The 26,112-nt window shown below is 36.9% G+C and overlaps 1 protein-coding gene across 2 annotated transcripts in view; it reads left to right on the forward strand.

The window, feature by feature from the left end:
* Positions 1 to 202: 202 nt before the first annotated feature.
* Positions 203 to 26,112, forward strand: part of LOC137394805 (helicase domino-like) — a 33,352-nt gene continuing 7,442 nt past the window's right edge. The window contains exons 1-39 of one of the 2 annotated variants that reach the window (XM_068081574.1): positions 203 to 312; positions 659 to 1,133; positions 2,889 to 2,970; positions 3,866 to 4,051; positions 4,219 to 4,359; positions 6,074 to 6,266; positions 6,608 to 6,690; positions 7,024 to 7,170; positions 7,402 to 7,513; positions 7,627 to 7,776; positions 7,952 to 8,112; positions 9,198 to 9,375; positions 10,568 to 10,704; positions 10,853 to 10,963; positions 11,052 to 11,303; positions 11,521 to 11,844; positions 12,082 to 12,427; positions 12,557 to 12,664; positions 14,304 to 14,432; positions 14,969 to 15,246; positions 15,554 to 15,864; positions 16,141 to 16,340; positions 17,627 to 17,753; positions 18,866 to 19,105; positions 19,365 to 19,479; positions 19,574 to 19,717; positions 19,820 to 19,972; positions 20,053 to 20,169; positions 20,263 to 20,394; positions 21,155 to 21,190; positions 21,279 to 21,514; positions 21,598 to 21,787; positions 21,949 to 22,182; positions 22,264 to 22,456; positions 22,543 to 22,622; positions 23,903 to 24,004; positions 24,906 to 25,055; positions 25,141 to 25,273; positions 25,503 to 25,654. In XM_068081574.1, the coding sequence (XP_067937675.1) occupies positions 712 to 1,133; positions 2,889 to 2,970; positions 3,866 to 4,051; positions 4,219 to 4,359; positions 6,074 to 6,266; positions 6,608 to 6,690; positions 7,024 to 7,170; positions 7,402 to 7,513; positions 7,627 to 7,776; positions 7,952 to 8,112; positions 9,198 to 9,375; positions 10,568 to 10,704; positions 10,853 to 10,963; positions 11,052 to 11,303; positions 11,521 to 11,844; positions 12,082 to 12,427; positions 12,557 to 12,664; positions 14,304 to 14,432; positions 14,969 to 15,246; positions 15,554 to 15,864; positions 16,141 to 16,340; positions 17,627 to 17,753; positions 18,866 to 19,105; positions 19,365 to 19,479; positions 19,574 to 19,717; positions 19,820 to 19,972; positions 20,053 to 20,169; positions 20,263 to 20,394; positions 21,155 to 21,190; positions 21,279 to 21,514; positions 21,598 to 21,787; positions 21,949 to 22,182; positions 22,264 to 22,456; positions 22,543 to 22,622; positions 23,903 to 24,004; positions 24,906 to 25,055; positions 25,141 to 25,273; positions 25,503 to 25,654 (6,585 nt within the window). In that variant the 5' untranslated portion in view covers positions 203 to 312; positions 659 to 711. The remainder of the gene's footprint in view (positions 313 to 658; positions 1,134 to 2,888; positions 2,971 to 3,865; positions 4,052 to 4,218; positions 4,360 to 6,073; positions 6,267 to 6,607; positions 6,691 to 7,023; positions 7,171 to 7,401; positions 7,514 to 7,626; positions 7,777 to 7,951; positions 8,113 to 9,197; positions 9,376 to 10,567; positions 10,705 to 10,852; positions 10,964 to 11,051; positions 11,304 to 11,520; positions 11,845 to 12,081; positions 12,428 to 12,556; positions 12,665 to 14,303; positions 14,433 to 14,968; positions 15,247 to 15,553; positions 15,865 to 16,140; positions 16,341 to 17,626; positions 17,754 to 18,865; positions 19,106 to 19,364; positions 19,480 to 19,573; positions 19,718 to 19,819; positions 19,973 to 20,052; positions 20,170 to 20,262; positions 20,395 to 21,154; positions 21,191 to 21,278; positions 21,515 to 21,597; positions 21,788 to 21,948; positions 22,183 to 22,263; positions 22,457 to 22,542; positions 22,623 to 23,902; positions 24,005 to 24,905; positions 25,056 to 25,140; positions 25,274 to 25,502; positions 25,655 to 26,112) is intronic. The other variant, XM_068081575.1, reaches the window with a different exon arrangement.

A 26,112-nucleotide genomic window follows, 5' to 3' on the forward strand; every position in this document is an offset into this window, starting at 1 on the left:
CAAAAACAGAAAATTCCCGTCACGTGACCAAGTTCTGAGCCACTCCAGTTATACTCGTCCTATCGACTAAATGTATTGCCAGGAGCGTACTGTGTACCGGTATGTAAACCGCCATCGAGTTGTCCTTTCTTTTCTAAACGCGGTCGCCCTTTCTAAATCTCGCGTGATCTCATTACTTCCAAGTTTATCATTCTTTTGCTCTGTAGTTGTAGCCGTGTCAAGGTGCGTAGTATATTTATCTCCAGAATTTTATTTCTCTGACATCTCTGATGGACATAAGAAGGAACAATTTCGTGTTAACGCTCTCACAGCGTAAGTTGTGGTTGTGAACTGAACTTTTGGTCTGATGCGCCATGGAAGTGTTGGTTTGTAACGCTTGTCTAGCGTTGGCGCCATTTAACTATTTGGCGGCATTTTTATTAGTTAATTTAAATAAAACAATGATAAGTTATGGATAGATTTTTTTTCAAGTTTTGTAAATGGTAAATTTAATTATAAGTAGTCAATTTATATTACCTGTTTGTATCAGTACGTGAGCTGCAACATTAGAAATGTATTGCTACATCATGCATTCTTAAAACATGCTGTGTGTGCGTAGCCATGTTAACTTAGGCATGTTTGTTCATCCCTCTTGCAGACAATCGTTATTGTTTTGTAGACTAATGGGGTGTTACGATAAGTAACTCATGGTTTTAAGAAAAGAACTGCAATATGGAAGCTATGGCTTTGTTGGGCCAGGATTCTGCAAGCCCTCAGACAACGCTGTCATCTATTGTTCCTCCAAAACCTGAGCGCAAACGAAAGAGATTAAAATTGGGTAACACAGTACCTGAAACATCAGACATAGCTAACTTACGGCAATTGATATGTGATCACAAAAGGCGTTGCCAAGATGAACTGAAGGAAGTATACAGAGACAATCTCGCAGAACTATATTATTTGCAAAGCGGTTTAAATTTTGTTGACATTCAAAGTGTTAAGAAAAAGCAAAATCACCGTTTACAAAATTACATCGATTCTTATGATTTGGAACATTGCTATGAAAGTCTGCCAAGCAACGTAAAGCGTGAACCCGGCTTTTCGCAGTCCTCAGAATTCGCAGAACACAGATCGACCATAAAAACACATGAAAGGTAATAAAAGAATCTAAGATGCTCTATTGTAATGTGAGGACTCAAATCATCATTTGAAACCTACAAGATTTAGGTATGAGGCTTCCATTAAACATTAGGTAAGGTAAACATGATTATGTTTAATTTTATATCACACTTATTTCCAAATTAACTACTATTAGTTGATCAAGAATATGCTGTTAATCACCAGTCATTAGCTACTTGTATTTGATTCTACAACTATATTTTCATACAATGATTAAAAAGTTACTGAGAGCAAAATATTAGTCAATGGAATTGTTTTTTGTTGTGTGCCAAAAGTTATGACTTGTCAATACTGTTGAATATGTCTAGTTATTAAACCTAACTCGTATAACATTAAGGCTTGATTTCAGGCTATCAAAACTTGAAGCTTGTTATAGTTGCGCAACAACAAAAATGGGAAAATTTCCACATTATTTCTTATCCAACTCGTTGTTATTGTAACTATAACATACTAGTAGTATCCATTGAATGACCAACTGTCAAGCCGACTCTTCAACCTTAGTTTCTGTTTTAATATTCAGATATACATGTATGTTAATTTAATGTGTGATGGATAGTTGTTCAGATTCTGAATTGTAATAGCTTTATCACAGAGAACATAAGCCAATTGTTAGTCAGTAGACGCTCTTACAATCTTAAATAATCCTTTCCAGGAATGTTTATGGTATGGAGACTACATTATATAAGCAGTAAAATGCATGTACATTGGCTAATCCATTTTAAAATTTTATTAAACTCGACTCTTAAGCCCTCAAAAAAAAAACACTCAACACCTTATACTTGCCTTCAAATTAATCACTGCAGTAACTGTCAGATTATTGGTCTGTATTGACAAATTTTCTCATCGCTCTCATTCGATGTAGAGTCCATGACTATGGCAATTTTACAACAAGTTAGTGTGGTGTGCACACCTTGTATGTCAATTTATACCATTTTTTGTTTGTTCTAGAGAGCATAATCTATTCTGCAAAAAAAATTGGTTTAAAATATAGCAAAAGACATCTTTGCTGTACAAAATACCGTCGCCATATAATTTCAATTCATTCCAGTGTTAGCATCGGAAGGCGAAAATGTAAAGAGTATAAAAACTGTAGTGATAATATAATGCAAACATCCCCTGGTAAAAATAATCAAAAAATTAAAAAGTATAGGAACAAAATAGTATGTCAACCTTGGAGACTCTGAGTGCCTATAGTAACTTTAGGGAATTGAGTTATCTGCAATAAAATGTAGCTTTACTATGTAGCCTGCCTTCTTGACAGACATAACATGGCGGTGAATTAAACTTAAAATCAATTTAGCTTACTAAACATACTTTTAGCGAAGTTTAATTAGTTCCATTATCCAAACTTGCACTTTTTGGTCAACTAAATTTTATCCCCAATTTAGTTCCGGTTTCGTTTTCATTATAACTTGAAATGAATAATGCTGAACTGAGAAAACTAGCATTGTTTTCTCTCCCAGGTTTGTTTAAGCGAAGGCAATATTTTCAATGTCAACTGTGATATTCTTGTTATTCAAATTGAATTTCTGATTTTGCACAGACATGATACTGCGTTATATAATATTTTTTATGTAACAAAGCAAAAACTTGTATGAATTAGTTTCACGTTATGCGGAATTTATCTTTTGGAATGTATATGTTATAGAAGCGTATACTGTATAGGCCTTATTCGCATCTGCTCATATTTTCAATGATCACATCAATTCATTCTTATTTTCATGTTGTAGTGTTACTGTTTTACATACCCCGGAAACAATTGCAGAAGCTGAAGATAATCAAGTTGAATCTATCACCGAGCAAGCTAAAAAGGTATGGCTTTAAAAAATGAATAGCATATTTGATAGTTTTTCACTTGTGTGTATTGTGGCCCATCACTTGCCGAAGATAAACTGATGTTGTTTCATTGTTCAAAATATTGAAAACATAGTTTGACTATGTTGTTCATGTCAGTTTCAAATGAATGTGGCATCATTGTCTAGGTATTCTGTAGCGCACTGAGTTTGCTAAATGAAATCGGAAGCATGACTATATAGTATACTTGCTTTTGCCACATCTTACTGCGATTAAATAATGTGTGGATCTATAAAAACTTGCTAGCATCAATTATATCCCTCAAACGCGGCATGGTTAGTTTCATCTACACTGTGTCTTTTTTATGAGGGTAGATCAAAATGTGGAGCCAAAACGCATTTGTGTGCTTTTTGTGCATGAGTGTACCTATGCTGCCAAACATTTAATTTGACATGAACCAACTAATTGAAAAAAGTCATTAATGCACAGGAATGTTCCTATAAATGCTTGAGCTATTTCATTTATTAAGTTTATAATGATTGTTTGATAATAAACATGTGAATGTTACATATTTAGATACCACACATTTCACTTTATATTTGCTGGGATTCGCTTCATTGACAATAAAATGGGATCGGGAAGTTAGATAATTTCCAAATATTAAATGCAAGCAACTAAAAATTCTAAGTTTATTTATCGAAACTGAAGCTGCACTGTTTTTGCTTCTTGGAGCCTTTTGTTGTCATAGCAGGTTTTTGTGCAGTCTTTGCTAGTTAAAATTGGTGATATTGTCATAATTGGATTAGTGTCGATCTATCAGAAAGATCTATCAGTGTTTATTTTGTTATACAATGCAAAAATAATTGATGTCTGATACAATTAGCCTTCCATGTATTTGTCTATTGCTGTGCAGGAAGCTAGTGTTATGGAGCGGGTTGCTGAGTTGCGGAAAAAGGGTTTATGGTCTGCTAGGCGTCTTCCCAAGGTCCAGGAGCCATCTCGAAACAAAGCCCATTGGGATTACCTACTAGAAGAGATGCAGTGGCTTGCTGCTGATTTTGCTCAAGAACGTAAATGGAAAAAGGCTGGGTGTAGAAAGGCAAGATTTTATTTTAAAATGTTTCCATGATGAGTAATAAGGTTGTGATTACATTTCATTTGCAGATAGTTTGTGGTGAAATAACCTTTTGCTCTATGAACCCTTGTATTGCGCAATTACTAAACTGGAGTATTGTGGAAAACTCCTAAATCACAACTTGTTTACAGATAGCCAAGATGGTAACGAGATATCACCAAGACAGATTAGATGATGAAAAACGTGTGGAGAAGGAAGAAGGGGGGCGCCTCAAGCGCATCGCTGGTCAATTAGCCAAGCAAATTAAAGACTTTTGGTCGAATATTGAAAAGGTATGCTCATAAGTTTACTGGAAAATGAAAATGTTATATTGAGGTTTAAGTTTTTTGGCTACTATAGATAGCTAAATTATGCTGGCCATGATTTGTTAGATTTCCAAATAATGCAGAGAAGTGATATCATTTGACTACAGGAAGTTATTATTGATTACATAATGTGGAAATGAATTACTCAGAGTGGAACATGGTTCTCGAACGTAATCCGTTCTAAAAGGTTGTTCTAAAACCAAGTTGTTTGAGATCTGAAACAATTATTCCTATTAGATATAATGTATTTAAATTTTGATCCGTTTCAAGCTTGGTTAAAAAGATAGTACACTATTTTTTGAACATTTTACACCATAAACTGTGCTGTATGTACCAATGCTATACAGCCCCCAAGGATAGGTGACGGCTATCATATGGGCGGGGTTTAACGATCGTGTTCTGTTAGGATTGTGCTAGCCTGGGTTTCGGAGCTAGCACAATTCTCGCGGGACGGTCGCATTGCTTTGTTAGGTTTTGGAAAACAACGCGTGTCATTAGCTCATTCAGTCAGGAGACCCCTGCGGTTCACAACAGCAAACCTTGATTTCTACAATGTAGGGGTAACACCTAACAGAAAATGAGTCCATGGAAAATAAAACATTTCAAATTATCTACTTTTACTAATTTTGAAATTTGTAGGTGTCGTAGTATACGCTTAAAGTTAAATATAATTTGCCTAATTTTTTCTCTAGTTTTTGATTAATATTTTGCCGCCCTTAATATGAAATGATCAAGTCTTTCATCGCTGTCGCATTGCTTTACCTGGACAGCAGGCAAAGCTGTTGAGTGTAGTTTTCATACTGAAAATATAAAACCGATTTTGGGCTATTTTACGATAGTGACTATTAATATGGTGAATGCTTGTGAATGGCAGCTGACTGATCATAACAGTGACAATATTGGGCAACTATATTTATTTGACAACAAAATGAAACCAACATATCAGTAAAATATCCACTATTGTTCATAATATTTGTAAATTTACAAGGAGTTTTATTCAGCATATTTGTTCGTTCGGGTTCATCCCACAGAGCTCGATCATTAATCCCCGTCGCCTATCCTTGTGGGGCTGTATATCATGAATATTACATACTATAAATAGAAACGGGTAGTTATCAAAAGATTTTCTATATATCACGATGAGAAAAAAAGAACGTAAACATTTCGTATGCTTCACTCTTAAAACATCGAAAACATTCTAAGTTAGAATACAATACCAAAAATTGCAAGAATATATAATGAAACAGCAAAGAATGCAACAAATCAATTTTGTAAGTTTAGTAATGATAATGGGAAAAATTAATACGTAGCCAATTTTGACATTCATATAACTGATAGACAATTGCTACAATGCAAGCAAAACTGAAGTAAGAGCTTTTTATTTAATAAATGAAGCAAGTAAGCATTAAGCAAACAAAAATATTTTCCCTATCTATATTGTCACAAAACTCAGTAAATTTTTTCCAATTTATACTGGTATAATGTATCATCACTATCGTGATAATGGCCGCAATATTAAGCCTCAAAATTATTTGCTATGATGAATTGCCACTATATTTGTCGTGTTTCCAGGCTGAATATCCTGATGTCCATGCTGAAGACTGAGCAAATACCTGTTTCACATCCTGATACTAACGCAGCTTCAACTACATTGTAATTTATAATTGTTTGTCATTGTTAGGTTGTTCAATATAAAATGGACAGTAGACTAGATGAGAAGAGACGACAGGCCATGGATTTGCAGTTGAATTTTATTGTTGATCAAACGGAGAAATATTCCTCATGGCTGTCATCTGGATTGGTGTCTGCAACACCAGATGCGCCTGGCTCTGGTCTTGCTTCTGCCAGTAGCCCTCAGACGGCTATTGCGCTAGGTACGGAACAAAATATTGTTATACAAATCTGGGAGACATTCAATTTTGAGTTTTTGCTGTTTGATGAGAAAACGCAAGCACCACTTTTTACACCATTCACCCAACAATAAATTATTTTTACTTGACATGAATAAACTACTGGAAGTATTATTTATAGCCTTGATGCAACCAGTTGAATGGTCTTAACCACCAACTGTACTAATGTAAGGCAGATGAAATATTGCTCGCATAAGCTATCCGTCAGGTATGTTGTTCTGATTTGGCGTTAGTGTGCGCTACAATTACTGTTTCTGGTAATCTTTCTTGGTTTTGCTGTTGAGCAGTAGAAATGTCGGTTTTAGATGACGAATTTGAACCCACAGCTGGGTCTAGTGATGATGAAGAAACAATTGCTCGAGAAGAAGAGCTTTCTGCAACTAATCAGGTATTACAGTTCCTTACTATGTAAATTAATAATACTGTGACCACCTCAGCGCTCGTGTCAGTAGTATGCTGTTCATGGATTTCTAATGGTGGTAGATTAATTTCTGCTTAGTTGCCATTTTAGTGGCGCTTCGCTGATTGAGCAGAACACGTGCATTGTTAAGAATTTTAACATGTTTTTAGTTATCGTTGTTTGTTTGTGTATCTTTGTGTCAAATTTTTTTGTGATATCTGATAAATTTGAATGCATGTGTAATGAATGATAGAACTGATTTGGGTTGCAGTGCATTGGAATAATTTGTTATTATCAGCTGTTAAGACAACTTTCTTACAGACAGACACCGATGCGGAAATAGCGGCACTTCAAGCAGAAAGTGAGATGCCACTGGATGAATTATTGGCAAATTTGCCCACTCAGGTTTTTGATCAAGCTGCCCCATATGCTGGTTCAACATCATCTGACAATGACCAAGACTCAGAAGTAAGGTCATCATCTTCTGTAGAGTTATTACTGCCAGCTTCTGAGTGCAATTGTGCCAACTCTTTGGCATCAGCTTGCTATAAGACTGGCTAGATTGACCAATTCTGATACTCATATTTCATCTCTCGTTTTGAAAGTTGAAATAAGAACAGATGTGGACATGGCTGCAATTATGATTGTTTTGACTGTTAACTGCTATTTGCATTGTATGTACAATCTTTTCTTTTATAGGATTATGCTGGAGATTACAGTGATTCAGGAGATGATGAGGTGACAGTAGCTGAACAAGAAAACCATGAGAGTACAGATTACAAAGATGAATTGGATGATCTCAAACAAGAAGGTTGGTAATATATGTTACTTATCACGACCATCTTTCATAGTTTTGTTGTGGATCCTCTTTGAGTTGGTATATTGGTATATATAATTTGTTCAAATTTAAGCTCATTGCTTTAGGAGAGATGAGTGTAGATGAGTTGGCATTGAAATATGCCGGTGCGTATGCCAGTGATTTTGAATTGCCGGATACTCCAAGCTCCACAGAAGTTGATAGCGCTACTGATGACGAAAGTGAAGAGACCAGTAGTGATGGTTGCACGGACTCCGGTAAGTTACATGCATACATTGATGTATCGTATGCCCTGTGTGATGATTTTGATTGCTAGATATTGATGATAGTGTATTACCGATTTAATGAGTCTGAAAACAGGGATCTTGGTTACTAGCAGGTTTGCCACTGTCCATCCATATTATTAGTGTGTGTGTATACCAAATGTTGCAGAATCACTTGTGGAACAGGGTGTAGAATTTTTACTTCACCATGAGAAAGATGAGCTAGTTTCTGACAAGGTCACTCGAGATAGTCCTAACCAAGAGATCACGGACATAGCAGCTACTGCACAGAGCCTTCAGCCTACTGGCTACACTTTAGAGACAACTGTGGCAAGTGCTCTTTTCTTTGTTCCTGTCTGATTGTTACTTGTTTTTTTTTTTCTGATAGTTGTGAATGTGGTTACATTGTTGTTTGAGCTTTTCATTGCAACTTGAAGGGTTGCCTACACGACAGTGAAAGTTGTAAATTTTTAAACTCAATTTGGTTCTGACAGCTCAAGGGTGCCTTCAATATTCACCTTAGCTCCAACTGGTAGATTCGGTCACTAGTCAAATGTATTCAACTGAATTGTTTATGATGAAAGTATAATCGTTAAGGTGAAAACATAAATGGCATCGCGCTGCGTACCGCTAATCAGGGCTAGAACTGCTCAGCAAGCTCGTACAAAGTGATAATGCTATCTCATTGATGTTCACCAACGTACATCAGCAACATTTTGTTACGATTGAAACATTAGAACCAACATTAATGGTTCATAGATTTAATAATTCAGATAATTTTAATAATTTAATAACACGAAAAATTACAAAAACGACCCAGTTGAAAACCAACATTTGGAGTAAATCATTGCGCAGGTTGACCATTTTGAGAATGGTTGATGTTTAATATAATAAATATAAAAAACTACTATGAAGTAGACTATATAAAAATAAAAAATATCACTTTAAAATACAAAAAATGTTTTTACGCGTTGCAGTGTACAATCCGTGAAAGTGAAATAGGCCTAATATCAAAAGCAGAAGTGGTTTGTTGTTGCCTAGACGGTGCTATTTTGACTAGCCTGCCATTTTGTCTTATCTAATTTTATCAACATTTCAGAAAAATTTGTGAGCCTGCCCATGTTATCGTTTGCTGGTGAATCGCATAAGTGTGTTTAGGCACACGCCAACGATGTCTCTGTGCTCCTTATGACGCACGCCATAGAATCGCTTCGTGTGTTTAGACCTGGAAAAGTAACGTTTAAACTGCCTTGCCGACATTTCACACTTGCACGCAGTAGACCTGGCATGCTTTATATAAGCAACTCGGGGGGATTTGTTGTGCTAAATCGAATAACTAGACTGATATTTGCTGCTTCCTCACTTGTGTCAGGATGCTTTTTGCCCGGTCAGTCAACAGTTTTATTTGTTTACAGGTCAAGACACCAATCCCCTTCTTGCTCAAACACACTCTTCGAGAATATCAACATGTAGGCCTAGATTGGTTGGCCACAATGTATGACAAAAAACTCAATGGTATCCTTGCTGATGAGATGGGTCTTGGAAAGACTATACAAACAATTGCTCTTCTCGCGCACCTGGCTTGTGAACATAGTATGTTTTACTATCATCTAGATATCGCTTTGGAACATAAAATTCTCATTTGTTCATGCATTGTTGTAATGCTAATAATACATACTATGACAAGGAAGCATCTCCTTAAGAAATTGTTTTGTTCTAGAAGTAGTATTTAATACGATTATTACATAAAAAGTGTAGTGAGTTAATTATCATCAGTGAAGTTTCTTGTTTAATTCGTTTCAATGCAATACTATGTGTATGGAAAACAATGTCGATTCGCCTGAAGGATTTTATAGAATATTGGCAATTTGATCATCGTTTAGTCAATAACCTGAAAATATTAAATTTATCTACCCAAAATTTTGCAGAGCTTGTCACAAATACAGCAATATCCTATATTTAAAACCATGGCACTCTATTTTTTAACACTTGATAATGATATCCAAATAAAAGTTTTATGGTACGCTATCTCGCATCATGTGTTTGAATTGACATGCTCCTTCTGGCGAATGTTCCTTCAAAGTTTTCATGACCCAAACTAACAAGTTACAGGCCTTGGCTGCAAGTACTTTGCAATTACCATTTCTCACTGTACGTTTCAATTGGCAGCTATAGTATTGATGTGATAGGTTCTTGTTTAATAAGCTGTACGTCTGTAGGTGACTACACACAGCTTAAATGCTTTTTCTCATAGCACAGGTTGCAGTCCATTGTTTAAGTGCCAGCTCTATGTGAACACGCAGATCTAGATAAGACCATGAGATATCTCAGATACATTTGTAACTTGCACAACTTAGTTACATGTTAAATTCGCTTTTGAGTGACAATGACGGCTTTGTGCAACAGCAGTTTAGATGGACAAAGCTACAAGATTTGTGCTAGCTGTGTTCATTTTATTCATTCTGTTATTTTCCTTGTGCAAAAATGAAGGAGAGCAAATAATGCTATTTAATACTTAAAGACCTGTATTAAAAGTATACGAATGACATGCCTATGGTAATAGAATGTATATTATCTCGACACGAGCACAGCATTTTTAAATGTCAATGCAATCCTTCATTCAGTATAGTTGGTGTGTAAAGCCACAGCAACTACTCATGCATTTTGTTAGTATGTTGAACTAAACCTTTATACGAAGCATATTTGGTCATTTGATGTCCTTTGAACTATATATATTTTTTCTCAGAGGTATGTGTGTGATTAAAACGGCCAATTATTCTTTTAGGCATTTGGGGCCCACATCTTGTTGTCGTACCTACCAGTGTAATGCTGAACTGGGAATTAGAGTTGAAAAAATGGTGTCCTGGATTTAAAATCTTGACATACTATGGAACTCCTAAAGAGCGGAAATTGAAACGAGTGGTAAGCCTACTATCACGTCATCTTTTTCATATACTGTGCATTGTCATCATAGAAAGTCATGAGTTATGGTTTGAACAAAGACTGCATGTATTAGCAAGTAGCAAACATAGCACCAGCTCTTGATTATTTGTTTTTAATACTTATGCAGGGCTGGACAAAGACAAATGCTTTTCATGTCTGTATCACCTCGTATAAGTTGGTGATTCAAGATCAGTTGGCTTTTCGGCGGAAGAAATGGAAGTACTTAATCTTAGACGAGGTAAATATGTCATGGCGAATTTGTTAGCCTTTTCCATATAAGCTTTTTCTCTTGAAGTGATTACAACAATGTTTAATATCCTCTGCAGGCTCAAAATATCAAAAACTTCAAATCTCAGAGGTGGCAGACTCTGCTCAACTTCAACAGCCAGAGGCGATTACTGCTAACAGGCACACCATTACAAAACAATCTCATGGAGCTGTGGTCACTCATGCACTTTTTGATGCCACATGTTTTCCAATCACACATGGACTTCAAAGAATGGTTTGCTAACCCTCTCAGTGGCATGATAGAAGGTACAAGTGACTACAATGACCAGCTTATTCGTCGACTTCACAAGGTGCGTCTGTTAACATACTGCTATAGTTTTTCGAACTAAGAGTCATTTGCAGATGCATCAATTCTGGAAATGCTAATATGTATCGTAGAAAAAAGTATTCATTTATGCATGACTGTGAGTTCTCTCATTGTCACCACAAATGATTATACACATACTTAACCTACAAAATATTTTTGTCTTTCAATGTGTCCAATTTCGTAAATGATTTTGATTTTAGGTACTACGGCCTTTTCTTCTAAGGCGTTTAAAAGCTGATGTTGAAAGACAACTTCCAAAAAAATATGAACATGTAATTATGTGCCGGCTGTCTAAACGGCAACGGTTTCTCTACGAGGAATTTATGTCACGTCGCGCTACAAAGGATACGTTAGCAGGAGGAAACTTCATGAGTGTTATCAATATTCTAATGCAACTGAGAAAAGTTTGCAACCATCCAGATTTGTTTGACCCACGCCCCATTGCTTCACCATTTGAAACGGAAGCTATTTCGTTAGAAACAGCCTCTGTTGTCTTGAAAGCGTTGCAGTACAAACCCTTACAGGTAGTTGTCACCTATCTCGCTTAGTTTTTTGCATACTCACTGTCCGGTTGTTGTCTAATACTTGACAATAAACCACTAAATGTGTGCATAACAATAAATTACACGCAGTAAGTCTTGATTTTAACTGGTTTTCAATTTTAATCTCTGAATAGCTGCGTACAAATCACCTTATGGATGTATGTTAATGCAACAATGCTTTCTCCAAAACCCTATAACCAACTAACTTTTGCTTTACAGCACTTGAGACCATTCGACTTGTATCCAAATCTCGTCGACCTAGACATGAGTCTGTCTGCATATGCCGCACATCGATCAAGAAAACTACAAATCTCAAAAAAACTGATTGAATTGATAGATGACGAGCCAAGTCCTCCAAAAAGACCTCTGCCTACTAAACTGCGGCCATTTGTGATTCGATCCCCAACCCCTAGTCAGACGAAACTTGCCTCACCCCGAGCTGTTAATGGAGAAGGCAAAACCGTATCAATCACATCTAGTATTATAAAACCTAGCTCAAAGCCAGCTATTGGAAATCAGCTTAATAATCTCATTGCACAGAATGTCCAGCGAATGCCACCTCAAAGTAAGTCTTTCTTATTGTTCATGTCTTCGAGATTGATTGTTATTACGTTGAACAGGATAAACAATTGTGTGTTGTAACACGCACATTCATTCACCTTTGCGGACATGCATTTTCCTTCGCATATTTTAGAAATTTTGAGTGGACCATCTTCCAGGGCTAACCCTATTACTCTTCAAATACAACACTCTCTCCAGGGCACTGCTACGCTAAAGAAAATGTCTGCCAATCCTAATACAGGTAACAATTTTAAAGCGCTGGCTGGCAGACTTGTGTGCTTGTTATGTATGTACAGTCAAACATGGATAACTCGAACTTCACGGGACCGGGCGAACGTGTTCGAAATATCAGAATGTTCAAGTTATCAGAGCACTGTCACAAGTCCATGTATTTACTTATTTATTAGTAGATACATGTACATATACAAACTAATATAAATCAAAAGCACAAATGGCTTGTTTCAAATTAAATGCTGCTAATGTAAAGTTTGAAACGTTTTTATCAAAAAGTATCGAGATTTTTCTATCACTTTAGATTGGTTTGTTGTTTGAGGTGATGTTATTGCTGTTAAATAACGTGCATGTACATACCTTGATACGACACTGTAGAATGAGCCGATCCGTGAGTTGCCGTATAGCTTATATGTCATAGCACCGAGAAGCCAATAAAGCTGTTAATCTGATAGCTTTAATACCATGGCAAAAGCATCACTTACCTCGACTTGTCTCACCATTGCCTTAGACATCGTTAGGCTACATAAGACCTCGACATTGACATTGGCAAAACTTGATCGTTGTTGAAATGCTCAAAAGACAAGACATATTTTTCTTTTAAGCGTTTTACTCACGATCAATTTTGCCAATTTTTCTTGAAGTTTATGCAAAGATTACCTCACTTTACCTTGCTTCCGAAGGGCGATCGCTAAGCGGATTTTTGGTATAAATCAAATTTCACCAAACCTTTAGAAAAGTCATTGACAAAAATATTTTGCCGATGGTGGTTATTACGACGCTAATGAATTACGAAAAGTTGAGGTTTACCTCTATGGCTTGGAATAAAGTGATTTTCTAAAGCGATAACAACCGTTTCGGTAGCCGTTGGGCAAAAAACAGTTCGAGTCAATAGTGTTGAGTTCGAGTTATCTATAGCAATTTATCATTACGTGGGAACGGACCAAAGAAACCGTTGGAGTTGACCATGTGTTCGAGCTATCCGTGGGCGAGTTATTCATGTTTGACTGTATATATACGTAAAAATACATTAGTAGTAGAGTAGTAGTGTCTATGCATATATGTAATGTCATTCATTTTAATAACTATAACTGGACTTACTGAAGAAGATACCAACTTTGAGATTTATATATAGATGATTGCCTGTCATCTGTCCAATTGTTCGCTTGTTTTGTTGCAAAATACAAGTCGAATAAAGTTTTGCACAATTGTTTAAAGGCTTCAGTAGGCGGCGATTGAGCGACAGTCAAATAAGCTGAATGTTTTGAATAAGAGTCTCAACCAAAACTGTTCTTCTTGGATATGCATAATTATTCCAAATCTTCAGGGCACACTGATTAGGCTCAGTTGGTTAACACGACAGTCTAACAAGCCAAATGTCATGGGTCATACTCCTATTTTACTTGACCGTTTGTGATAATTGAGTCCTTTTAAAAAATATGAAAGCTGATTTCAAACATTGAGAATTGAGCTGAAAATGATGGCCACTCGGTTCGACACATCAAATATACAGAAACTCATTTGAAACTGATATGCTTATGGAAGCGAACATGAGCGCGTTCATGCGGAGCAATTGACCTTCACAATGCATGTTCATAAGTATTCCTACGAACATGTATTCTTATTTTAGCCAAATAACTTTGTTGCAGGTTACATCCAGTTGATTCAAACTTCTAGTCAACTAATGCCACTTGGAAACTCGGCTTCAGTTGCTGTTACAAGCTCTAATGCCAATCGTGTTCCATCCAATGTTGAAGCCCTGGCTTCTCAGCTTGTTGGTATGTTGGAATATTTGTTTTATACAAAGATGGGTGAACCCATCGATTATTTTTCTTGAGACAACCAAGTCTTCACAAATACAACAGGTTTTGTTTAAACCATTGTGTGTAGTAACATATATTTTAATTCATAAATTGCAGCTGGTTTGTAAACTTTATCACTTTGTCTGTATGTTAGACTAACCGTAACTATAAGTAACCTACTTCTTCTTTAGAGGTTGTGATCTGCAATAAAATGAAACATAATGTACTACGTGCCGTGCGTACCGCAGGGAGTTTTTTTCTCCTTGTGGACCGACGTATAACATAAGTGTTCAATTTTTTAAAACTCAAGTGAAGGTGATTTTTAATTGCTATAATTTCATCTCTCTAACTGGACAGATGAACAACGACAAACTGAAATTCCCCTTTGGATTTACATTTGATGTAAAATCAGATGGTTGCTCATATGTTGCAAAGTTTAGCTTGAATTACCACAAGAGGTTTTAATTGATCTACATTAGATCCGGTATTCTTACACTTTTGTTTTATTGCAGGAAAAATAAGGGCCACACCTGTTTCAAGTGGTGTTTGTGTTCCCAGTAGCAGCGGTGTTCATGCTTCACCAGTTGTTGATACAGCTACTTCAGTTGCTCGAACCACACCAGTTACAGTTGTGAATGGCTCTTCTGTGGTTCAAATTGCCAAAAATCCACTTATGAGAACGGTTAGCTCTTCAGGAATAAAACCTGGCATTCATGTCATGGGTCCTGCCAGTCGAAAGAGAGCATTAGAAGCTGAAGCACGGAGCAAATTTGAAGCATCTTTAAGTTTAGTAAGTTCACTAGCAAACCATGAACATATAATTTAGTCATATTGTTATTTTGTGAATGGTAGACAGCACCTACATTTTCTTGCCCTTGTCCTGCATGTCTCAAATTATTAATATAAACAGCAAAACAAGCAAATGTTCCATGTCGCTAGTTAGTGCTTAAAATGTAGTTTTAATATGGTTTGGTTTTTTAAGCGGTAAGGTCTTTGCGCAAACAAACACCTTTAATGACTCACCAGCTTTTTTAGACAACTTCTTTCATTAACATTAGATCGAATAACTAAAATTTAATTTTTTGTTGCAAAATTAGGTTGATCTTCACTTGAAGAGAGAAGAATGGCGTGCATCTCTTTTGAGTAGGATTGCTGCTCATAATAGAAGAAATTGTACTCATCGCCCTGTGTATGGATTCGATCTACATGATGTAGTGGATGTTTGGACAAATGGTTTGCACAGCAATCCTCCAACATTTCAAAGTAATTCAGCTTCCCATTGCTACAATACAGCGCTTCTGAGCAACCCTAATCGTCCTCGATATTATTGGAGTTCAACCAACCATCTTTCTGCAGCTATTCTGTCGGCTGCTGAACGCCTTCTACTACTCGGGGACATTTTAGAAAGGTACTACTATTGGTACTCACTTGTTGAATAGCTACTAACTGAACACAACTACTGAACACATGGCTAGTTTAACCAGTCCAGCTGTATTATGTCAACAATTAACAACTATTACATTATAGCTTACTGTTTGGGTAGAAAACAAGGTGAAACACTAATACAAAAACCTCGCTGCCACTTATTATTTACGTTTAAAATGTCTTGGCTGCGAGATAGTGCTTCCATCATTGCAGCTGAACAAATGCATTCTCGAATAGTTGAATATATCCATATACTTAGGTTTGTATTCCTGACACCCCCAGTGAAGTCTCGTGGCATAATCCTTCGTGGCTCTCACCAAATGTCTCTCAGTACACGGGACATGCTGCTAGATGATAGCACATGTAGCAAACTGAAAGAGTGCGCGGAATTGCTTCATCCGATCCAAACAAAGATGCTAGTTCAGTTTCCAGAAAAACGGCTGATCCAGTATGACTGTGGTATGTATATATGTACGCAAAGATCTATTCTCGGAAAATAAACTTACCATTTCATTAGCGCCATATTAATTCTTATTAATACATCATATTGAGTCATCGAGCTGCTCCCACCAGCTTTCTGACGCTGCAGTTCATTTGCTTGTGTGGCAACTATTAACAGTAGCTAATTAATTTTTTAGTTATGTTCTAGACAGGATTTTCTGCTAGATACAACCTATTTTAAGTCCTAAATCGCCAGATTGGCTGGTTCTATGCTTCGAAAATCGTTAATCTAAAACAGACAAACCGGCGGAGCCACGTAACCACTATAATTTTACAAACTGCTATGAAACAAAGCAAACAATCAATGCAAACTTTGCACGAAATCTCTAGTTTCTGCTTCAATCGAGAGCTTGTCAAAATTTTGAACAATTGCTCTCAACTGACAGTTGATGGTTAATCACACTAGTGTAACACCTTGGTGTATTAGACAAAAATGATGATAAAAATAAACACGGATGACGACTTTTTAAAGGATTAGAGGAAGTCAAGTTTCACTAAACGTCCGCTTTTTGAAAGCCCATCAAAAACACAAAGGAAAGGGTAAAAATCTTGGATAAAATTATCAAAATTAATGATTTTGATTAAAATGCTCGAAAAAAGTCTTTTTTGGCCGTTTTAACTGCGATCAGTGTATGCCAATTTAGTCTGAAAACATCCTGGCTGTCACATAGCCTAAAATAAACAAATTTCATGCGACAAAACAATATCTATACTTTTTGATGAAATTGTTTAAAACTACATTCACCCGTGACAGTGTTCTGATAACTCTCTCATTCAATTATCTCTCACTTTCATTTGTTCCCATGAAGTTTAAGTCATCCATGTTTTACTATATTTTGTTATCAATTTTTTAATATGTACATTACTGAAATTAAGAAAAGTTAGAACAGTATGGAATTTTGATTTTTACCAGGGCTGTTCACATTATACGATTACCATGATTTCTATACTGCTTTATACAATTTTTTCACCATACATTGCCAACCCTAGAATGGATTAAAATTGTATCCTGAGCGTGCTCTATAAGTTATAGATAAGATGTCGTTAGCTTTGGTTGTTGATTATCTGGCATCTACAGCGATGCTGGGAATTGTGTTGATGTAAGTTGAATTGATGTTTTATAATAGGTACAATTTGTGGTGCCTATGTTGTCCCTGGTAGCTTTATTAATATTGATACCCATCATTTAGATGATAGATGGGTTGTTTCAATCAATTGACTTGCCAATTGACTACCATTTCTAGGCAAGTTACAAACTCTGGACAAGCTGTTAAGGGATTTGAAAGGAGCTAAGCATAGAGTGTTAATTTTTACACAGATGACCAAAATGCTTGATGTTCTTGAAACTTTTCTCAATTACCATGGTCACAGGTGAGCGTTCCATTTGTCGATGTTATTGCATCTAAATACAACATGCCTACGATCTTTCAGTCTCACTGCATTGTTGATTTTGTCATAGCAGGAGTTCTGTCACGCAGGGCATTAGAAAATGTCTCCGTATCAGTTTAGTAAGTAAATGGCCAGTTCCAAAAATCAACCCAAGTTGAGAAAAAAAATTCAAGCTTAGCTTGTAATTGGTATCCAGCTTGTTTATATGTTAGTATCTATATAAGGTGATTCACAAGAATCATTTTAGTTGCAAGATTTTGTCATTGTAAACGAAACAAGCCCAGTTATATATATATATCAGAGTCTTAATTACAAAGTAATTAATAACCTAATAAAGTAATTAAGTCTTAATAACAAAGTAGAATATTCCTCTTGCGTAATTCAGCAGTTTTTACCACTCCTAAATTGCCAAGTTGTATTTTTAACCCTTATGCAACTGAGCCGTAAAATGTAGCATTTATTTAGCCCATTGTGGATTTTGGAGGTTATCGCACAAAAATTGCTATAACTTATGTGCAATTTTGCTTGGGAAGTTTGGTTACATGCTTTTGTTTGCAACCAACATGTGAAGATTCTATAATCCAGGTTGCATTTGGTTGAAGATATGAATTTATTCTAAATTTAAACGTTTTTATTCTGCCAAGCGCAAGGAATGACCATACCATAGTATATACCATACGTATTGACTAGATTGTGTTTATCTAAGCTTCAAAATTGCTGTTATAATGCAAATCTATATACATGTATACCTATGTATAAATGTGAGTGGCTGTAGTTCATGTGTCCAGTTATAGCAATAAATATGCGAACAAACCTGCTTAGCACTGGATTTGAACGTTAGCTTGATTGATTAGATTGTTGCTTATTTTAAAAATAGCTATACTCATCAAGTGCTATAGCTAAGTTGTGTATCAATCTTTTAGCAAATTGTCACCATGGAATATGCTGTCACACTGTCATTTGTGGCGTCAGTTGTTTGAAAGCTCAAACTAGCCAAAGTGCCACTTTACAGGGATAGTTCGCAATCATCACCCATCTTGAAATAATTTGTGTTCATGTCTTGCTTGCGTTATCGTGATTTATTATTTTTGTAGATACTTGAGGCTAGATGGCACTACTCGTGTAGAGATGCGTCAGTTGTTGATGGATCGATTCAATGCTGATCAAAAAATATTTGTATTCATTCTTTCTACACGTAGCGGTGGAATTGGTGTTAACCTGACAGGAGCTGATACTGTAATTTTTTATGACTCTGATTGGAATCCTACAATGGATGCCCAGGCGCAAGACCGATGTCATCGCATCGGTCAAACTAGAGATGTTCATATTTACAGGTATATGTCGAAATTTCTTTATATCTTTTCGAAATTTCTTTATATCTTTTCGAAATTGTTTTATTTCATCTTCTCGGAATATGCTGAAGATTTGTAATGTTCAATGCAACCGCTAGAACCTGCTGATTATCCTCTTATCTGCAGGCGTATAAGGGCTGCTAAACAAAGCTGCAGTTTCTAATTACAGTCTGGGAGCTTCCTTTGCTGTTTTGTGCAAAATTGCTAACAAGTGTTCAATTTGCTCGCTTTGCGTTTTCAGACTCATAAGTGAAAAGACGGTAGAAGAGAACATTCTTAAAAAGGCCAACCAAAAGAGAATGCTGGGAGATGTAGCAATTGAGGGTGGAAACTTTACAACGGCCTCCTTGCAACAAGTTAGTTAATCTAGCTATTTTTGATATGTATCGTTTATGCGAATTCTAAATTTTGTAATACCAATATGTCTGACCCTTGTACAATTAATTGTAGGGAACCATCTCGGATCTCTTCGCTGAACCAAGTGGATTGGAAGGATTAGCTAAGTCTAAACAGAGTCAAGTTGCAGCTAATCAGCCAGCCGTTTTGGCTGTCAGTTCCGTTGCCTCAACTCTCAATCAGAAGCAATTTGAACAGGTGAGACTTTCGTTCGTAAATAATTTACCTGTCTTGCGTAGTTGCAGATTGACAACATTGATCGTATCTTAGCAGAACTCCTAAAACTAGGTTTATTCATAGGCATTATGCGAGGCTGAAGATGTTGAGGATGTTAAGGCTGCAGCTGTAGCAAGTGAAGAAGCTGGTGCCGAACTTGCAGAGTTTGACGAAAACATTCCTTGGGATGAAAGGGAAGCAGAAGTGAAGAAACAGCAAATTGGAAAGGCATCGAAGGTTTGTTTATGTGGTGTCAAGTTGTGGTATATCATGACTCTACTTGTATCATCGGGTGTTGAATGACTTCCTTTTTATAGGTAGAACAAGAAATAGCCCTTCTGGAAAAGGAATTGACACCCGTTGAGCGATTTGCTGTCAATTTCTTGGAGGAAACTGATGAGCAGTTCACTGAAGATGCAATAAAAGAAGCTGAGGTATGTTTGTTTTTCCCTAATTAAGGCAACCCCTTTGAGTTGAGATTGCAAGCATTTTCGTTGAGTTAATGTTGTTTTTCACCCATGTTTCAGTTGGATATAGAAAAAGCTAAAAAAGACTGGGAGTTGAACCGACTAAAGGATAGACGAGAAGAAGAAGAACGACGAGCTGAGATGGAAGAGGATGATATGTTGTATACTTACACAAAGGATGGGATGAATCAGGTACAAAGGGCACGGAAACGTGATAAAAATGTACCAAAGGCATCTGCTACCATTGAACCATCAAGAAAATCTAAGCGGCCGCCAATGCCTAAACTATTGGATTCCGAATCTGAAGACACGTTTGAACGTAAACCCAGAAAACCAACAGGTCGACCACGTGGGCGGCCAAAAGGTAGCACAAAAAAATCAAAACAAAGCGTGTCTACTCCATTATCAAATTCTATTACTCAGCAATTTCTACACAGGGACCTAATACCACCAGTAAGTTCTTCGCCGTTACAGAATGAGGGCGTGAAAAATCAGCGCGGGCTTTCTCCTACACCTTCAGACAGTAGTGATGTGGACATAGAAATTTCAACAACTCAACATTTGTGGGAGCAATCATGATGCTAATGTTTTTTTTATTATTTATTTTTTATTATCTATTTGTTTTTGCAATGCTACCATAATGAAGTTGTTAAAATAAATTGTACACCCATGCACCGTATTTATCTCTTGGTTGTTAGACTGGATTTCATTTCATATTCGGTTCTCACGTTACCACAGTTGCCAGTGCTAACAACTCAAAATCAATTACCTTCCAGTCAAACATCCAAGAGTTAAGTGTGCATAGTGTGGAGTTGGTTTGACACTATCTGAAATGTGGTTGACTGAAGGTAGCGTGGGAACCAGATGTTTCTAGCCACATTCAGGTCTGGTCAAAGCAAGCTTCAATTATAATCGTGGCTTGTCTTTGACATTGATCTGCTTTCTCTCATAGGCTTTTAAAGATAAAGTCACTGGAGAAAATATGCCGGTAAGTATTCACTTTGATTTTTTTACACTTGTTGTTTGCCAGTCACTGCACCATGCTACAGGTAATCATCATTTTCTCCACGATTCAGATGTGGTGCCCTCCAACACCTCCCCATTCTGAAAATGATATCTACACTGATCAATCGATGTTCTTCTTGTACAACTCTGCGATTATGACAGAATCTCAGCTTCCCCCGATCTATGTAAAGAAAGAGAAAAAACGCCGACACGAAAGTCAGCATCTTGGGGTTGCGAAAAAGAAGGCAAGACTGGTTGCTGAAGAAATAGTTCAAAATCAGTCTGGTTTAGCTAATAGGCCTCCCAGGTAAGTTTTGTCAAGGTAGCCTTTCAATGTTTGGAGGTTAGCTCACATTTCATTCATTGAATCAATTCGACGCGCTGTTGCAGATCGCTATTTGATCGGCCGCAACTTCTGAAGATGAGACGTGACAAAACATTGATGAGGCATGGCAGTGTTTCAGGACAGCTTTCAATGAAGATGGGTGCTAGTGGCAATCTGCAACGGCCTGGCTCGTCTGACAGTAGTCATCAAGACCAACCGGAATGGTTAATTCATGAAGATTGGTCTTTGCTTCAGGTAGTCAAAAATAGTTCAGTTTAAAAAAATTTATGTGATCATTTAAGATTCTACAATTGCTGATGGAATGCAGAAACATCAAGCATGGGTGCCATTGTCAGACAACTTTATAAGCCATATTTACTGATAATGACCACTAAGCCCTAGTGTCTTGTTTGCAGTCGGTGCAAACCCTACTGCAGCAGCCGCTCAATCTAATCGTGGCCTCACCTGCTCATGTTCCTAATTGGGACTTGGTTTCTGACATTGTGAGTACTACAAGTCGTATCTACAGATCTGCAAAGCAATGCAAGACCCGATACGAAACGGTGATAATTCCACGAGAGGAAGGAAAGCTAATTTTTGATCCAAATCCGAGGAAACCATCGAAAAAAATACCAAAATCCGTTTATAAGGTAAGTTTTTTGTCATTAGGTCTCATATCTGCATTGGATTTGGTATTTAATGTGGTTACATCTTTTGCATGTGTTTTGTAGACCAAAGGAAACAAACCGATGAGAACTGGACAGTTATACACCCAAGATAGTGGGAGTTCTGTCACCACACTTCATGCTTTTAGATTTGACTGTATAAAAAATGTTGCTAGCAAAAGAACTCCCACCCTGAAACCAACCCTAGTTAACCCTACACTTAAGAACCCGAAGCATGCTGCAGTTATTGCAGACAGTGGTAAGATCTTTTAACAATGCTTCTACCGTTACTACTTTTTTCTGCAAGCTTTTCTACTTGGTGATGTCGATTTGCTGGTTTTCTAGGCATTCAATATGATTCCCCAATGAACCCTGAGGAAGTGGCAAAAATTAGGCAAGAGCGGATTAAGAGTGAGAAGACTAAGGTTGGTAGCAATCCTTGTATTTCTTTGAGCTTTTATATCAATGTATTTGCAAAACATAGTATAGATTGAATTTGTTGCAGTGTGCTCTACCAAGTTTTGAACAAACTTTGTAGAATTAGTTTGTTGTTTATTTAAAAAAGCATGCTGTGCGTTTGGTTTAATTGTATAATAATACCTTTAATTTCAATGTTTGGCATGTACCTGCCATGTGGGTTGTCCAACCACCATTCTCTAGCTCGCTTAGCTGGAATAATTTAAACGGCATCAGAGATGAAAGATACTTTGAAGAAATGTCATTTAAACAAGCCTCTTGTCATCAGCAATACCTACAATTAACATCAGTTGGATATATGCCAGGTTTAGGAAACTAGGCACTAAAACAAGATTTCACCATCGTATTAGCCTGCCTGGTCAGTAAAACAAAGCTGCCAATTTTGGTAATACACGATTTTAACAAAAAAGCAATCTCGCGAAACAGATTTACGCTGGAAATGGGGATTCATGTATAAGAAAAAGAATGAATGGGTGATACTGGGTTTTGCTGAAGGAATACTGAAGTGCCTGCTTGAAGGCTGACACTATGGAGAAGTATATACCTTACTTTTCGGACTATAAACCGCACCCCTATATAAGCCGTATCTGCTTCATTTTCAAAATAGTGATAATAAAACTACATAAGACGCGCCTTTGTATAGGCCGCAGAACTCGTTACGGTGCTTTCTAGCGCGGCAGCAACTTTGCAGTTTAAAATGGAACAGTGCCTAACGGCACTGTTTCGTATTAACCAATGCTTTTCAACCTAATGCCTAATGGAACAGTACCGTTAGGAATTGTTCAGTATTTTCTTTCACCGCTAGAGGCGCCCTAAACGTAGATTCTTGTTGATGCGCCCTAGCGATGAGGGCACAGCCACACCCTTATAAGCCGCATGGCTCAAATCGTCAGAAAAAAGTAGTGGCTAATAGTCAAATCCATTTACGTACAGTAATTATAGAAATCACATTTCAAAAGAAAATCCTTGCTATAGCAAGTTCAATGGACGAGAATGGGACATTGTGTCCGATTCATCTCGTGAGTAGGATGTCAATATTTTATTTAGTTTTTTTATTTGCGATAAATTTGGAATTTCATTTTTAGTCAAGGACGGGTTTTCAAACTTAGTTTAGTGTCAAATCTTTGGCAAACACCGGAGTTCGCGGTAGATGGCATATGCTGCATTATTGGCCCAATGATTCCCCCATTTTTTGTGGGAAAGTTCAGCGATGACATGTTTGTTTTAGGCAGAGCAGCAGCGTACCACTCCAAGTCAAACTAGTGTTCGAACTGGAAACACTGTGCAACTGCAACAGTTCTCGTCGTCAGGCGGGTCCACTGCCATTATTGTGAGTTACATTTTGCAGTCCTAATTTAATCCAAATTTGTTCTGCATGAAGATTTTCCTTCTGTTCATAGTAGTGCTAATGTCTACATTCTAGTTCAATTCATGTTAGAACTCTTTTATTTTCATGTTGAGACTGAATCACATATTCATATAAAGACTTAGCTAGTGTAGTCATTGAATTTCAGGTCATTTGCAGATTCAGTTTTTTTGTACCTGCCTAAAGTACCATGTACACTGGAACAGCATTTTGCAAACGTTAATGCGTAATTCCTCTATCACTGACTGTTCAAGACCATAGCAGTGGGTTGGGCTAAACATGCCGGTACAGATTAGCCAGTTTTTAGAAAACTAATGCTTCATATGTTGTTGAATAAGTTGATTTACCCTAAAAATGGCTGATTTTATATGTGAATGCAGCCCAACAGGGCCTTAAAAAATCTTCATATTTTATATAATTCTGCGCAGTTAATAAATAAAATCCTTTATAAAGCTTGCAAAAAAATTCACATTGCAGTTATTTGGTATCAAAAGATTCACCATGTCTTACTCTGCTGTGTTGTAGGTGCAAAATGTGTGGAAATGTGATAACAGGTTATTATAAGCTCAAAAATGAACACGGGGAATCTTTTTGATACCAAATATCTGTAATTTTGTAATTATAACTATAATTGTGAATTTTGCTGCAAGTCAACCATTTAGAATTAAAAATAATTGTTAAAAAAGCCATAAAAATAAGCATAGTCGAAGCTAGTTTTTCTCCCATTTCAAATTTTAACATGTTACTTTTTACATCCACTCCCTTAATTTTAATTTAAAATACGATTCTTGCGATTACTAGGCCGTTAAAAAGTTTTGACTTTGATAAGTTTATATCCGTCACATCTGTATCCTGATTGTTTAAGAGCCCTGCCACAAAGCAAGCCCTACAAGGGACTTCACTGTCTGCTGTCTCCATTGGAAGAAATAATAGTATTGTTGTCAGCAACTCCTTGGGGTCACTTAGTCGGAAACTTCCTAATCAAGCCACTAGTGTCATAAGTGGTATTACACAGGTAACTTAGCTTGTTGGGTTTGTCTTGTGGTTTTCACTGGCATGATCTGATTTACATGCTTAGTAGCTTTTCATATTCTCATCAGGGTGGTCGAAAAATGACTGTTCAAGAAATCCAGCAGTTGAGAAGCAGCACAACCGTAGCTCAGTTTGTAAAGCAAGTGCAAGCTGGCGGAGGATCGGTTACTGGTGTTTCTCAGGGTGGCTCCCAACGAACTAGTAAGTGCCACATTTTCTTCATGCTCATTTGTCTCAAGACAAGTCAAATTACTGATTACCTCATCAAGTTATCAGTGCCAACGTCTTGATAAAGTAATGTGGTGGTAACACTCTGGGAGGGTTTGATCCCTTGCCAGCACTAAGAACATCAAACATTTTCTCGTCAGTGGTGTTAGTCTTTTGCATTTACATCACCCTGTATTGTATGCCGAATTTGTATTGTTTGCAGTCACAGTACAACAAGGGCAGCAACCCATATCAATTGGAGGTGCCACAAAGCAACAATTCAACCAGCTAAACATCTTGAGTCAGCATCAGACTAAACAGCGAGCTACTGGAGCCACTCTTGTTGCCCAAAGGACAGCTTCTGGCACTACGCAGGTATATACATGTGTATACATGCTTTCATAAAACCAGCTTGAGTGCTTTGTCAGCGCTCAAACTATTTTTTCATCACTGACAAACTTTCATTCATTAATACCTAACAACTTGCTCGCCTTGAAATTAGCATAATTCCTGATATGCAAGCTTTTTACAATAGCAATATGATGTTACTCATATTGATACACAGTGGTGCACAATAGATGAAAGTTTTGCAACAACGCGCTAAAAATTTTCCAGGAATTGCAACCAACTCATGATTATATGTAGTTTTTACCTATATGCTGTGCAACTCATTTTACTGCTAATTTTCTATCTAGAATATATATGTATTTTCTTCCGGCATGTGGCGGGTTTTGTATGTGAACATTTCCCGATGATCAACTAGCCAATCGGGGCAAAACAGCAGATACAAATATCAACCGTTCCTTATACATGCGAACTCCCTAGGTTTAATT

This window comes from Watersipora subatra, chromosome 4 (genome assembly GCF_963576615.1).
Source record: "Watersipora subatra chromosome 4, tzWatSuba1.1, whole genome shotgun sequence".
NCBI classification, from domain to species: domain Eukaryota; kingdom Metazoa; phylum Bryozoa; class Gymnolaemata; order Cheilostomatida; family Watersiporidae; genus Watersipora; species Watersipora subatra.